This window comes from Echinops telfairi, unplaced genomic scaffold (assembly GCF_000313985.2).
Source record: "Echinops telfairi isolate 266 unplaced genomic scaffold, ASM31398v2 ScPeMD7_4;HRSCAF=17, whole genome shotgun sequence".
Taxonomy (NCBI): domain Eukaryota; kingdom Metazoa; phylum Chordata; class Mammalia; order Afrosoricida; family Tenrecidae; genus Echinops; species Echinops telfairi.
Genome location: NW_022103900.1, coordinates 40,214,223 through 40,227,435, shown reverse-complemented (window position 1 = coordinate 40,227,435; position 13,213 = coordinate 40,214,223). Strand labels below are relative to the sequence as shown.

Here is a 13,213-nt window from a genome sequence, read left to right as displayed (position 1 = left end):
GTGGTGTTAACAAACCCATGGACAGGGGAACAAGTGATCCAAATCGGTGCCAAGGAGGGAGTAGGAGGCCTGGTAGGGTTTGATCAAGGGTAATATAACTGAGGAATTACTGAAACCCAAATGAAGACTGAGCATGATAGTGGGACAAGAGGAAAGTCAAAGGAAATAGAGGAAAAAGCTAGGAGGCAAAGGGCATTTATAGAGGTCTAGATAAAGGCATGTACATATATAAATATATTTATATATGAGGATGGGGAAACCGACCTATGTGCATATATTTATATTTACAGGTTTAGTATTAAGGTAGCAGATGGACATTGGGGCTCCACTCAAGTACTCCCTCAATGCAAGAATACTTTCTTGTATTAAATTGGCATTCTATGATGCTCACCTTTCCGACACAACCGCTGAAGACAAGGCGGGTGCATAAGCATATGTGGTGAAGAAAGCTGATGGTGCCCCGCTATCAAAAGATACAGTGTCTAGGGTCTTAAAGGCTTGAAGATAAATAAGCGGCCGTCTAGCTCAGAAGCAGCAAAGCCCACATGGAAGAAGCACACCAGCCTGTGTGATCACGAGGTGCCAAAGGGATCAGTTTTTAGTCATCAAAGAACAAAAAAATCATATCATCTTGTATTCACCTTCCCAATAAGATCTCTGAAGACAATAGGTGCATAAGCAAATGTGGTGAAGAAAGCTGATGGTGCCTGGCTATCAAAAGATAATAGCATCATATCAGGTCATACCATGAGGGATAATTACATCATTATGTAATTGCCAACACTCAAGTGGGCTGCAGTAGTAGATACTGACTCTTTTCCCTGTATATGGCCTATATATAGTGCAAACATTTTTACTTACCAGGGGGTTGCTGAATAAATTTTTTTTCCTGAAAAAGGGGCAATAGGCCAGATAAGTTTGGGAATTTATAGGCTAGAGCTTCCTTATATAAGTTGATTTCCTGACAAGGTATTTGTTTATAAATAGCAGCTACCCTAAAGCGATTGCCAGTATATCTGCTTACTGTCAATTATTGAATATTTCAGAAGTAAAGATTTTCAATTGTTTTAAAAATTAGAGTGTTTGTCACCTTGTATAACCGGCTATTTTTCTTTCTTAGTGGACTCCAGAAGGAAGACGGTTGGTAACTGGAGCTTCTAGTGGAGAGTTTACCTTGTGGAATGGACTTACTTTCAATTTTGAAACAATATTGCAGGTACTTCTAATCAGCAAAGTATCCTTTGCAACTCTAAAATACTTAACACGTATTTAATTGACATCACTATACTTGTAATTGGATAAATTATTGCTGTGTGTTAATTTATACTCTTATAAGCCTTGGATAATACGTCCTTTAAAGCAATAGTTAACAAATATTTCATGTTTTCACAGGCTCACGATAGCCCAGTAAGGGCTATGACTTGGTCACATAATGACATGTGGATGTTGACAGCAGACCACGGAGGATATGTGAAATACTGGCAGTCGAACATGAACAACGTCAAGATGTTCCAGGCACATAAGGAGGCGATTAGAGAGGCCAGGTTTATACACAATATACCATTTTCTGTAGTCCCTGTTGTCATGGCTAAACTATTCTCTAAGTGTATTCTGGGTGCAGAGATGCATGGGTTCTGTCAGATTTTGGGAATCTTTCTGCACCCTTTGAACACAATATTTTTCTTTGTTTTTACACACTCACCATTTTGCTGGCACTTTACTGAAGTAGTGTGGCCTTGGTATCTGCCTTTACAATATGTTAGAGTTGTATTGTCTGCTGCAATTTGCACTGGTTTTCTCTCCGTTTCTCTTCATTTATGGTTCATAATGTGTATACGTTATTCGTTTTTATTACCTACTGTGTAAGACAAGAATATTTTATTTCAAATAAAGAACTCAGTCTTTAACTACATAACTGAATAAACTATAAAGCCTACAGAAAACACCTTCAGAATTCACACAGAATACAAGAAAAAGGGCTTAAATGAATTGGTTGGCTTGGTTATGCCACGGCTTCAAGTCAAAAGTGTAGCATGACTAAAATCTCTCACAGAACTCCGGACGTGGCATACATAACGGATTAATCATGGGTTCTTCAAGCTTTGAAGCTGTAAGCAGACTACTGTCAAGAAGACTCTAGGACTGTCCCTCTGATTCACTGTTGATTACATCAGTTATACAAATGTTGTACAATAAGTGGAGTTCAAAATATTTCACTGAGTTTGGTATATTTTTACATATCATTGAGATATGTAAAGTAAAACTTTACAAGATGTTTTCAAAACAAGCGTGAAGAATTGCTGCAGCCTCAGAATAAAGCTAAGCAGCATTCTTTAAGGTTCTGGCGCCACCCTTGTATGGGAGAAGGTTGACATCTTTATAGAAAAATCATCACTGTAGTCACTTTTTTCTTTCAGAATCTTAACAAAAATTGATGGATAAACATGCTTCTGTTTTTAGGCCTTGCCCTAGTACCATGCCTATCCATTGAGCTTCCCCATTGGGTCCTTCCTCAGTCATTGGATTCAGAAGTCCAAGGGAGTTAGTAGTGTTGGTAGACTTGATGGTCTTTCACTACATGGAGGAGAAAATGCCTCCCACTTTTTCATTAAGTTCTTGGACTTGAAACACAAGTCTGAACACCCCTGTCTTAAAAAGGAACAGCATTCATGGGTTAGCTTGCTAAGAAGAAGGTATGAAACCTGTCGACAGGCCTTGTAAACACAAGAGAAAGAACATAAACGGACGGGGATGTTTATCAGGCCGTATTTTTAAGTAGTCTGAACCTTTTCCCGCTTATCGTTTCATAATTTAACTGAGGCAGAAGGTGATTTTAATTTTTGAGCAGTATTCCTACATTATTTAAAAGACTAGGAATATTGCAAAAATAGAATTCATTTAGTTGCTCAACACGCAGAAGGTGATTTTAATTTTTGAGCAGTATTCCTACATTATTTAAAAGACTAGGAATATTGCAAAAATAGAATTCATTTAGTTGCTCAACACTTAAACCTTCTTAAATACCATTTTCTTTGCTGGTTAGACAGAAGAAAATACTGCACTGTTGGGAAGCCTGTTTACATTAGTACTGATACAACACTGGTAACGTTCTCTCCATATTGATCGAAAACTAAGAAACAGCCAACATGATTTCTTTTGATGAGATGCATATGTTAGCTGACACCATTCCTTTTTTTAAGGACTTCTTCACTCTTGAATACTTCTCCTCCTTTTTATAACACAACACAGTGTTTTATTTTTCCCTGTCTGAGAAGCACAGATAATCCATTAAATGCTGACTTCTTTCCCCGCTGTGTGTCTTCATGTAACAGTTTCTCACCCACGGATAATAAATTTGCTACATGCTCTGATGACGGCACTGTTAGAATCTGGGACTTTCTTCGTTGCCATGAGGAAAGAATTCTGCGAGGTATGTGTACTAATAGTACTGATTGGAATATTTAAATAGGGAAGGCATTTTGTGGTAAAATCATCATGATACCACATTACCAGCTTATATCTCCATTAAGTTTAGAATTTAAAAAAAAAGCTAGTACCTATAACATCTCTGTCAGGCTCTTTAAAAAATCAAAAACCACATAAAAACAAAGCCGAAAGTCCAAATTCATTTTTGATTCATAGTTATTTTCTAGATTTTTAAAAAGCCCAATACGGTTTTTGTTATCTCTCAGCTATAGCTGAAATACAAGTGTCTGCTCCACACTGTACCCTCTCTCCTCAATTCCCTGCTTCTCTGTATATATCTTTTAAGGCTATAATCCATGTCTTCTCTTGTATCCTGGATTTCCTTCCTCAGGATGCTGACACAATTTTATTTACATGTTTCACCAGACTCCTGGCAGTTCTTTTCCAGCACAAAACAGAGGGGTCAGTAACTTGGCTCCTTATGCAAGCTATTGAATTTTCATTGCAACACATTTGTACCACATAGCCCACTTGATACTACATTTGAGTGGGATTGCGTGTTTAGTTTTATTGATTTCATATTACAAATGAACCCTTATGCATTTCTCCATTTTACTAACATAATACAGATTTTTTTCCTTAGATAATTTTAATTTTAGATATAAAATAAGGAAGTTGAAAGGTTACTAGTACAATGCTATTTATATAAATTTCATGGAATTAACTTTGTGTTTACATATGCAATACAAACACGGAAACAAACACCTTTACACTTTTGATTAAACCTTATTTTTTAAATAGGAAGGTTGTTTTCTTCAGTATATTCAATTCCATACTCATCATTTCTATGCTACAAAAGGAAAATCTTTCTCTGACTCAGACGACAGTGTAGGAGTTTGGGTATTATAGATACTGGGTGTCAAGAAGTTATCACTCAGAAATTTCCCTTACTGTCCAAGAACTAGATGTTTTAAAATTATTTTATTTTTTTGTCATTAATTGTAATCTAAAAAAAATCTATTCTAGTTTTATTTCCAACATTCAATGTTGTTGACTTGAAACCAATCTCTTTGATTATATTTGCTTAAAATATGACTCTGCCCAGTTATGTGGGTTTCTGTATCGTCCAAAATGCTTTATCTCCACCACTAGCATAATATAGCACTTAAGATGTAATAAAACTATTGTGTAGTCATAGTGTAGTGTTCTAGAACTAAGAGGAGCCTGAAACTGTTTATTATGAGTCATTTTATGGATGAGCATGATGACTCAAAAAGTTTAAGGGGCACACTTAGGGCGAAATAAGTTCAGGACCTAAAATTAGAATCTTATCCATTGACTCTCAGCTTAATGCCACATTCCTCTTGTATCTTTCTTCTCTGTTACCTTAACTGTTCAATATAAATAAAATAAAGCCTCATTTTTAGACTTTGAAAATACGTTGAAATGTAGAGAAAACAAAATAAAACACCTGCTCTTTGGTAATATGTGTTAATCTATTGTGCTTATGAAGTGCTCTTGAGTTTCTGTAATTGGAGTTTAAAAATAGTACTTAAGAAATTTTCCTGTTAAATTTGTAACTTTTAAAAACAAAATTTTAAGATTTAACAGAGAAGAAAATAAAAGGCTCTTTGAGGTATTTTATCCACACTCTAAGCAAGTGTTGAATACATTTGCATAATGTGAGTTTAATTCGCAATTTAAATATTTTCAGATTTGAAGTCAGATAAAATTGATGGGGGTAGTGAATCATTACCTGATCTTGTAGCTTAGAAAATATACCAGTACCACATCTATATTAACTAGATGAGATTTGGATTTGAGTTTTATGTGAGAGTTCTCTTTATTTTGAATATTTTCTTTGGAAATTTTAAACATACAAAAGTATCATGGATTCTTGTGTACTCTTGGAATTTACATTTTATTTTAGCTTGTGTCTTTTAAATAATTTTTTAAAAACAATTTTTAAAAAAATTTGCTTTGGGGCATAGGTTTTTCTTTGTACCTCAGAGTATATGGGACAAATACAAATTCATTAAAGTTAGTTAAACCACCAGCAATAGTTCTAGTAGCAAAGTCAAGTATAGTAGAAGAGTATCACTACTTAGTAAGTTTAGTAGATTTCTAATACCCAGTTTCTGTTATATCTCACTTTGCTAAATTTCTCTGAGTTTAAAAGGTGAGTATTAAAACAAAAGAAGGATCTTGGTGGCATAGTGGATTACACACTGGGCTGCTTACTAACCACAAAGTCAGCAGTTCAAAACCATCAGCTGTTATTCAGGAGAAATAGAGGCTTTCTACTTCTGTAAAGTCTTGGAAAAACCTAGTAGGGAAGTTCTATTCTATGCTGTTGAGCCAGCTTCAACTTGATGGCAGTGAGTTACTGACACAAAAACCAGTGAGCTTTCTTTTTATAGTTTTCTTAAACCTTCATTTGGTGGTTGAAGCTATAAAGAGAATGGAGACTGTCTTGTTGTCTTAAGGGAAGAGGTGATTAATAATATTTCATGTGAACTTAACACATTTAGCTCTTTGAAGAGAGCAACTTGGAGCACAAAGTCAAACCAAAAGAGATCAATCATTCCAACTTCTGACATGCTTATTCTCCTATGGAACGGTGTTAAATAATGTTCAAGCAGCTTATATAGACTCAAGCATTTGGCAAGCATATATTCCTATAACATTGGTGAGGTTATGTATCATGGTTATCATTTTGGGGAAGAAGTATTAAGGAACCCTGAGGACATTTTAACTGAAAAAGAACTTTGTGGTCATGAGCCCAAGTCTTTACCAGGTATTTAGTTTTTCTGCATCATCCCAATCAACCAGTCTTTTGCCCACGTTTTCAACTCTATATGCATTACTGCATGTGAGTTCCGTTTACAATTTCAGACAGCTCTTTAGCAACTTTATTTTTATATGATGTCTGCTTCCATATTACTTAAACTACTTTTTGGAACAACAAAAATGAAGTCTCTACTTCTTCTCCCAGGCAATCCTCTTAAGTAAATGGAGACAGCCATTATATCTTCTCAGCTTAAAGATTAGCTTTAAGCATACATAATCCTTAAATGTGACCGTAGCCATCATATCAATCCCCCCCAAAAACATTTAATTGGGAGCTATTCGAGATATACCATTCTATAGTTCAATCACATCAAGCAGTATCGTACAATTGCACTACAGCCATTTTCAAAACATTTTTTCCTTTTTTAACTCCTTGGTAACAGCTCCCCTTTCACTCCCTCTCCCCCACATAATGCCATTTTGGGCTGTAGATTTATTTTCATTTTTACCCCAGTCTAAAAAAACCTATGAGACCACGATTCCTTACTTGTACTGTGATATTTTTACTAAATAGAGAGCTGTGCAGAGAAATTACATGCTGTCCATCTAAAGTTTTGTTACACTTTCCTTCTTGAAGGAGAGTTCCAGTTAGAAAGTTCTATACATCAAAAGCTTTGAATTTGCTCAAGCTACCCACCGGTTCATTTTTGAAAGTGGTGTTGATAAAGCTACTCTATTTTACAGCATTAAGAGAGGACCTAATGCTGGGGGTTTAAGTGGAGAGAAAATGTTTTGAGAATGTTGTACAAATGCGCTTTACACAATTGGTGTGTGTATGGATTGTGATAAGAGTTGTATGAACCCCTAATAAAATGATTAAAAAAATAAAATAAATAAATAAAAGAACTTACGCATTAGGTAGCGTCTCAAAATGTTATATACACAGGAGCACTTAGTTGTCTGAGCTGACTCCATCAAGCTTACTCAGGTTCACATAGATGAGTCTCCTTTCATAACTTTATGCTAAGAAGCTGGTACTAGAGACAAAACAAGGACTCCTAGCCTGAGTTCCTCACCACCAACATGGATTTCCTGAGGCTAGGCCTGTCTTCTGTGGTACATACGATAGAGCCAGTGAAGACATGGCAGCAACTGGCTGGCGTTAATATGGCAGAGTACCAAGTTGGCTGGTGGTGACAGGCACTTTTTTAAACTGAATATCATCTTTTTTAGTGAAACAAAAAGATAACTGGAAAACAGGAACAAAATTACAATAGAGAATGTCACTTTCAAATAAGACACTACAGTTTCTGTTTATTGTCCTATCCAGTGACAGGTCATTATTAAAATTGACCGCAGATTTTATACTTAACTGTTAAGTGTCTTTTTTGAGATTGTTCTTTATCTTCTTAGGAAAGGAAGTAATGCAAGGAAAAAGTAAGGTTTTTTTAAACATTTAAAGCTGGTTTAGGTTGTTAGGATATTTGTTACCCAGAGTTGTGTTGGACTGGTGCATAGGTAGGAAAAACAGATATTTATAAAATTGAATATATGGTAGCATTGAGAAACTCACTTAATACAAATCCTATGCAAAACAGCACAATTTATACATAGTTATCATTTGCTAGTATGAGCTACAGCATGAACTTGGCTTAAAATAATTTAAACATCATGGGTTTATTTAGTAGGAAAGTTAAGATATTTATACAAATTTTTAAAGGTATTAGAAAGTGAGATGAGTCATATAAGTGTCAGAAAGACATAGCTAGGGAAGGGTCACTTGATAACTGGTTACTGAGAGGTTAAAAATATGAGTAAGAACAGATATATTTTAACATTCGTAAAAACTAAATTCATCATCCCTTAATGTTTTAGATTCCAGATTTTAATAGTAACACTAGCTGATACTTCGTATGTTGCGGTGCATCAGGCATCTTCTAAATACTTTTCCTTTAATTTTCCAAATAAACCTTTGGGATAATTTTGTTTTTTTCTCCATATCCTAAATGAGTAAACTAAGTTATTAAAAACTTAATAAACCAAACAACAAAAAGTAACCTTAGTAAACCTATCCAAGGTCATGTAGTTTGTAAGAGGTTGAGCTAAGATTCAAACTTAGGGATAGTGATCATTTTCTTAACCAGTCTATGAACCCCGGCTCTTTGGTAATTTAGAAATAACGTCATTATGGACTTAGCAATAAGTTTCTGAGCTATTATGACAGAATTACAAGTGGAGTGTTTTTGGGGGATGAGGAGTATGAGTGCAGGGAACTAATTTTGGTACTCAATTTCATTTTAATTTTCTTTATACTCCCCATACAGATTATAGGTTTTAAATATAGGACATATTTAAAAGTAAAACATGTCAAAAGTTAAAATTGCAAATGATCTATTAAGGTGTATATACTAAAGAGTTAAGGCATTATACTGAGACTTACTGTATTAATAAGTTTTCAAATATAGTACTCACTGAGAAGTGAACCTCTTGACTATCTGAACCATATAGTTCAAGAAAAAGAATATTAATATCTTTGATAAGTCACTATATGTCTCTCCCTGACTATATCTGCCTTTAAAAACTGACATAAATTTTATTTTCCTACCTTACAAATGGTATTCTCAGTAATGAAACCTAATGTATTACTGAATTGTTTTGAAATGACATACCTATTTGTAAGAGTGTAGATATTTTCAATTATGTGACAAGTGTTTAAGCAATTCTGCATCATTGTGTAGTCTTTAATTCTGTCAGTTCTCTAAGCCTTCCACATATGCACATACCATGTTTCTTCTTCATTTGAAAGTTACTTTTCTACAGATAGTGAAGTGTTTGCACCTTTTCATTCTCATTCATTAAGTATTTATGCACTGGACAAATAATTTATACCAGAGAATTGGGTAGGTATTGGGAATATAGATCATGATGTATTGAAGGCAGCATGTGAGTTCTGCACATCTCTTCTCAACTCCTTGGTTGGTGCCTTCCACCAGGAGGGTAGAAATTGACTAGTGGGAGTATTTAGTCCACAGAATACAGTAGTTTCAGTACATATCAAGGTTTGGCTTTTAATAATGAGGAAAAAAGACATCTCTATAGAGGGGTTGATTTGGTACAGCAATGTATGTTTGTACTATGTGTGAAGACAAGCTGACGAAGTCTCAGGGTTCTAAAAATTCTGCAACTTTTCAATTAATATTGGCAATCCACGTAAGTTGTGATCATGGACTTAATTTATTCTTCCAAGGTTTTTAAAACAAAAGTTACAAAGTGTCCTGTCTCTTACCTCTAAGACAAAATATAAAAACACCCAACTTCCATGAAAATAATATGAAGCAGAGTAATATTTTCCACTAACATCATATGGTTTCATATTAAGTAGACTTCAAGAACATCTCAGTCATACAGACAACCATGTGAACTCATTTTATATGTGAAAGCCACCCCACCCTTGCGTCTTCATTATCATTTCGAGGGAAAATTTAAGGCTTTTTTCAGTGCACTGTTCTAAGAAGACTAGGTCCTATGGGTCAAATAATTTTTCCTAGGTACATCTCTTGTTTGGGTATTAAAAGAAGAACAACACATCCAAGGTACATATTTGACAACATTAGCAAAGTAAGGTCTTGAAATGTTTTACATGGCACATTCACATTTATATAGAAATGTACTGATTTTGTACATTTGACTGTTGAAGATTTATTTACCTTTTAAAAAAAAATCATTTTAGTGGGGGCTCGTTCAACTCATCACAATCCATCCATACATACATTGTGTCAAGCACATTTACAACTTTGTTTCCCTCATCATTTTCAAAACATTTGCTTTCTTGAACCCTTGGTATCATCTCATTTTTTCCCCTCCCTCCCCCCTCCCCCCTCCTTCGTGAACCCGTGATAATTTATAAACTATTACTTTGTCATGTCTTACACTGTCTAACGTCTCCCTTCACCCACCTTTCTCTTGTCCGTCCCCCATAGAGGAGGTTATGTATAGATCCTTGTAATTGGTTCCCCATTTCTACCCCACCTTCCCTCCACCCTCCTGGTATTGCCACTCTCACCACTGGTCCTGAAGGGATCATCTGTCCTGGATTCCTCATGATTCCAGTTCCTATCTGTACCAGTGTACACCCTCTGGTCTAGCCAGATTTGTAAGGTAGAATTGGGATCATGAATGGGGAGTGGGAAGAAGCATTTAAGAACTAGAGGAAAGTTGTATGTTTCATCGTTGCTGCACTGCACCCTGACTGGCTCGTCTCCTCCCTGTGACCTTTCTGTTAGGGGATGTCCAGTTGCCTACAGATGGGCTTTGAGTCCCCACTCCACATTCTCCCTCATTCACAATGATAGGATTTTTTGTTTTTTGATACCTGATCTCTTCGACACCTCATGATCACACAGGATAGTGCGCTTCTTCCATGTGGGCTTTGTTGCTTCTGAGTTAGATGGCCGCTTATTTTACCTTCAGGACTTTAAGACCCCAGATGTTATATCTTTTGATAGCCGGGCACCATCAGCTTTCTTCACCATATTTGCTTATGCACACATTTGTCTTCAGTGATCGTGTTGGGAAGGTGAGCATCATGGAATGCCAGGCTAATAGAACAAAGTGTTCTTGCGTTGAGGGAGTACTTGAGTAGAGGCCCAATGTCTATCTGCTGCGTTAATACCAAACCTATAAATATATGCACATAGATCCATTTCTCCATCCTCACATATAAATATATTTACATTTGTGTATGCCCTTTGCCTCCTAGTTCTTTCCTCTATTTCCTTTAACTTTCCTCTTGTCCCATTATCATGCTCAGCCTTCATTTGGGTTTTAGTAATTCCTCTCAGTTAATTACCCTTGATCAATCCCTACAAGGCCTCTTACACCCTCCTTGCCTCTGATTTTGAATCACTTGTCCCTGGGTTGGTTAACACCATTTTCTTTCCCCAGCTCCCCCCCGCCCCCAAAACATCGGTCCTGTTGTTGTTTCCTCCAGATTGTTTATCCTGCTTATCTTATCTAGATAGAACTGCAGAGATAATAATATGCACCCCCCCAAAAAAAACCCAAACAAGACAGCAAAATAAAGCGACCAAAGAAAACGACGACAACCAAAAAACCAATGACAAAAAAAAGAAAAGCCTGTAAATAGTTCAAGGTCTATTTGTTGACCTTTAGGAGTATTCTCCGGTTGAGTCTGATGGGTGCCACTCCCTGGGCCCCAAAGTCTATTTTTCTTTTTACTCACTTTTTAGTTTTACCAGAAAAGTATGTTAAAGTGTGATTTAAAGCAAGTCTCAGCAATTTCTAAGGCATAGGTCTAGAATTAAGGGGCCTGGAAGGATAATAAAATATGGAAACCAGCTGTCATACTGCGTTAATTCCGGCTCATAGTGACCCTATAAAACAGGGTAGAACTGCCCTATATAATTATCCACAGAACTGCTCGTGTGGGTTTCTCAGACTGGTTTTTTAAAAAAAATTTTTCTTTTGTCTTGATTCTTTTTTGTTTTATAACTCATTTTATTGGGGACTCTTACAACAATCCATACATCAATTGAATCAAGCACATTTGTACATATGTTGCCACCATCATTTCCAAAACATTTTCTTTCTACTTGAACCCTTGGTATTAGCTCCTCTTTTTCCCCTCCCTCTCCCACCCTCATAACCCCTTGATATATATTATTATTTTTACATTGTACACCATCCGATGTCTCCCTTCACCCCATGTTTCTGTTGTTCATCCCTCTGGGAGGAAGAAGGGTTATACATCAATCATTGTGATTGGTTCCCCCTTTCTCCTCCTTGACACTAACACTTTATAGGAGTGGAAAGCTTCATCTTTATCCTAAGTAACGATTGGTCATTTTGAACTGCTGACCTTGAGGCTAGCAGCCCAGTGCTTAACCACTATGCCACCAGGGCTCTTCAGTAAGAATAGGAGGACATTATTTAGCTTTAATTATAGAAATTCCTGTAGTTTTAAGTATTAAGATATAACAAAATAGCCTATTGTGTGAATCATTAGTTGCCCACCCCCCTCCTTCTCCCACTGAAATTTTAGTAATATAGTTTGTCAAAAAGGACATTGCAGATGGTATTTTATTTTTAGGTAGGTTGTTTGATTTGATATGTACTTGAATTGGGTGGCCTATTATTCCTTGTTTCGTGTTTTAGAGAAGACCTGGAAGCCTGTAAGGTACACTTGTGGACTCTGATTATGCAGAGTTAAGTGCCTGACTACTTAATCAAAATGTTGGTCATTTGAGTGATCCACAGGGACTTGGGAAGACAGACTGGCAATATGCTTCTGATATCACAACTTTGAGAAGCTTTGGAACAGTTCTATTCTGTACACATGGGGTTGCCATGTTCTGGCAGCTGCATTAGAGTATAGTAGGTGATCCGAAGGCAGAGAGAGTGAACAAGAATAAGCTCCTTTGAACAAGGGTAAGAGAGTTCCCTATTTGTAATAGAAAGAAACACTGCCCAATCTTGTCTTTTCCTCACACTTGTTATGGTTGAGTTTAAAATTTTTTTAATTTTTAATCATTTTATTAGGGGCTCTTACAGCTCTTAAAACAATCCATACATCAATTGTATCTAGCACATTTGTACATACGTTGCCATCATCATTTTAAGTCAACCCATCTCTTCCACTTTTTAAATGACCTTCAACTTTTACCTAGCGTAATGTCCTTTTCTAGGGATTGGTCTTTCATGATAATGTTGCAAGTCCATGAAGTCTTTTGATCCACACTTCTAAGGAGCATCCTGGTTGTACTTTTTCCAAGACAGATTTGTTTTGGCAGTCCATGGTGCCTTCAGTATTTCTTGCCAGCCCCATACTCCAAATGCATCAGTTCTCCTTCCGTCTTCCTTATTCATTGTGCAACTGTGCATATGAGGTGATTGAAAATACCATGGCTTGGGTAATGCGCATCTTAGCCCTCAAAGTGACATCACAGAAGGGCTTAGTAGAGGAGATAATATTTCATGA

At 36.2% G+C, this 13,213-nt stretch overlaps 1 protein-coding gene across 2 annotated transcripts in view; it reads left to right on the top strand.

Moving 5' to 3' along the window:
* Positions 1-13,213, top strand: part of WDR33 (WD repeat domain 33) — a 139,568-nt gene that overhangs the window by 53,800 nt on the left and 72,555 nt on the right. For both annotated transcript variants that reach the window (XM_045298653.1, XM_004703864.2), the window contains exons 5-7: positions 1,121-1,216; positions 1,393-1,544; positions 3,333-3,430. In XM_045298653.1, coding sequence (XP_045154588.1) covers positions 1,121-1,216; positions 1,393-1,544; positions 3,333-3,430 — 346 coding nt within the window. The remainder of the gene's footprint in view (positions 1-1,120; positions 1,217-1,392; positions 1,545-3,332; positions 3,431-13,213) is intronic.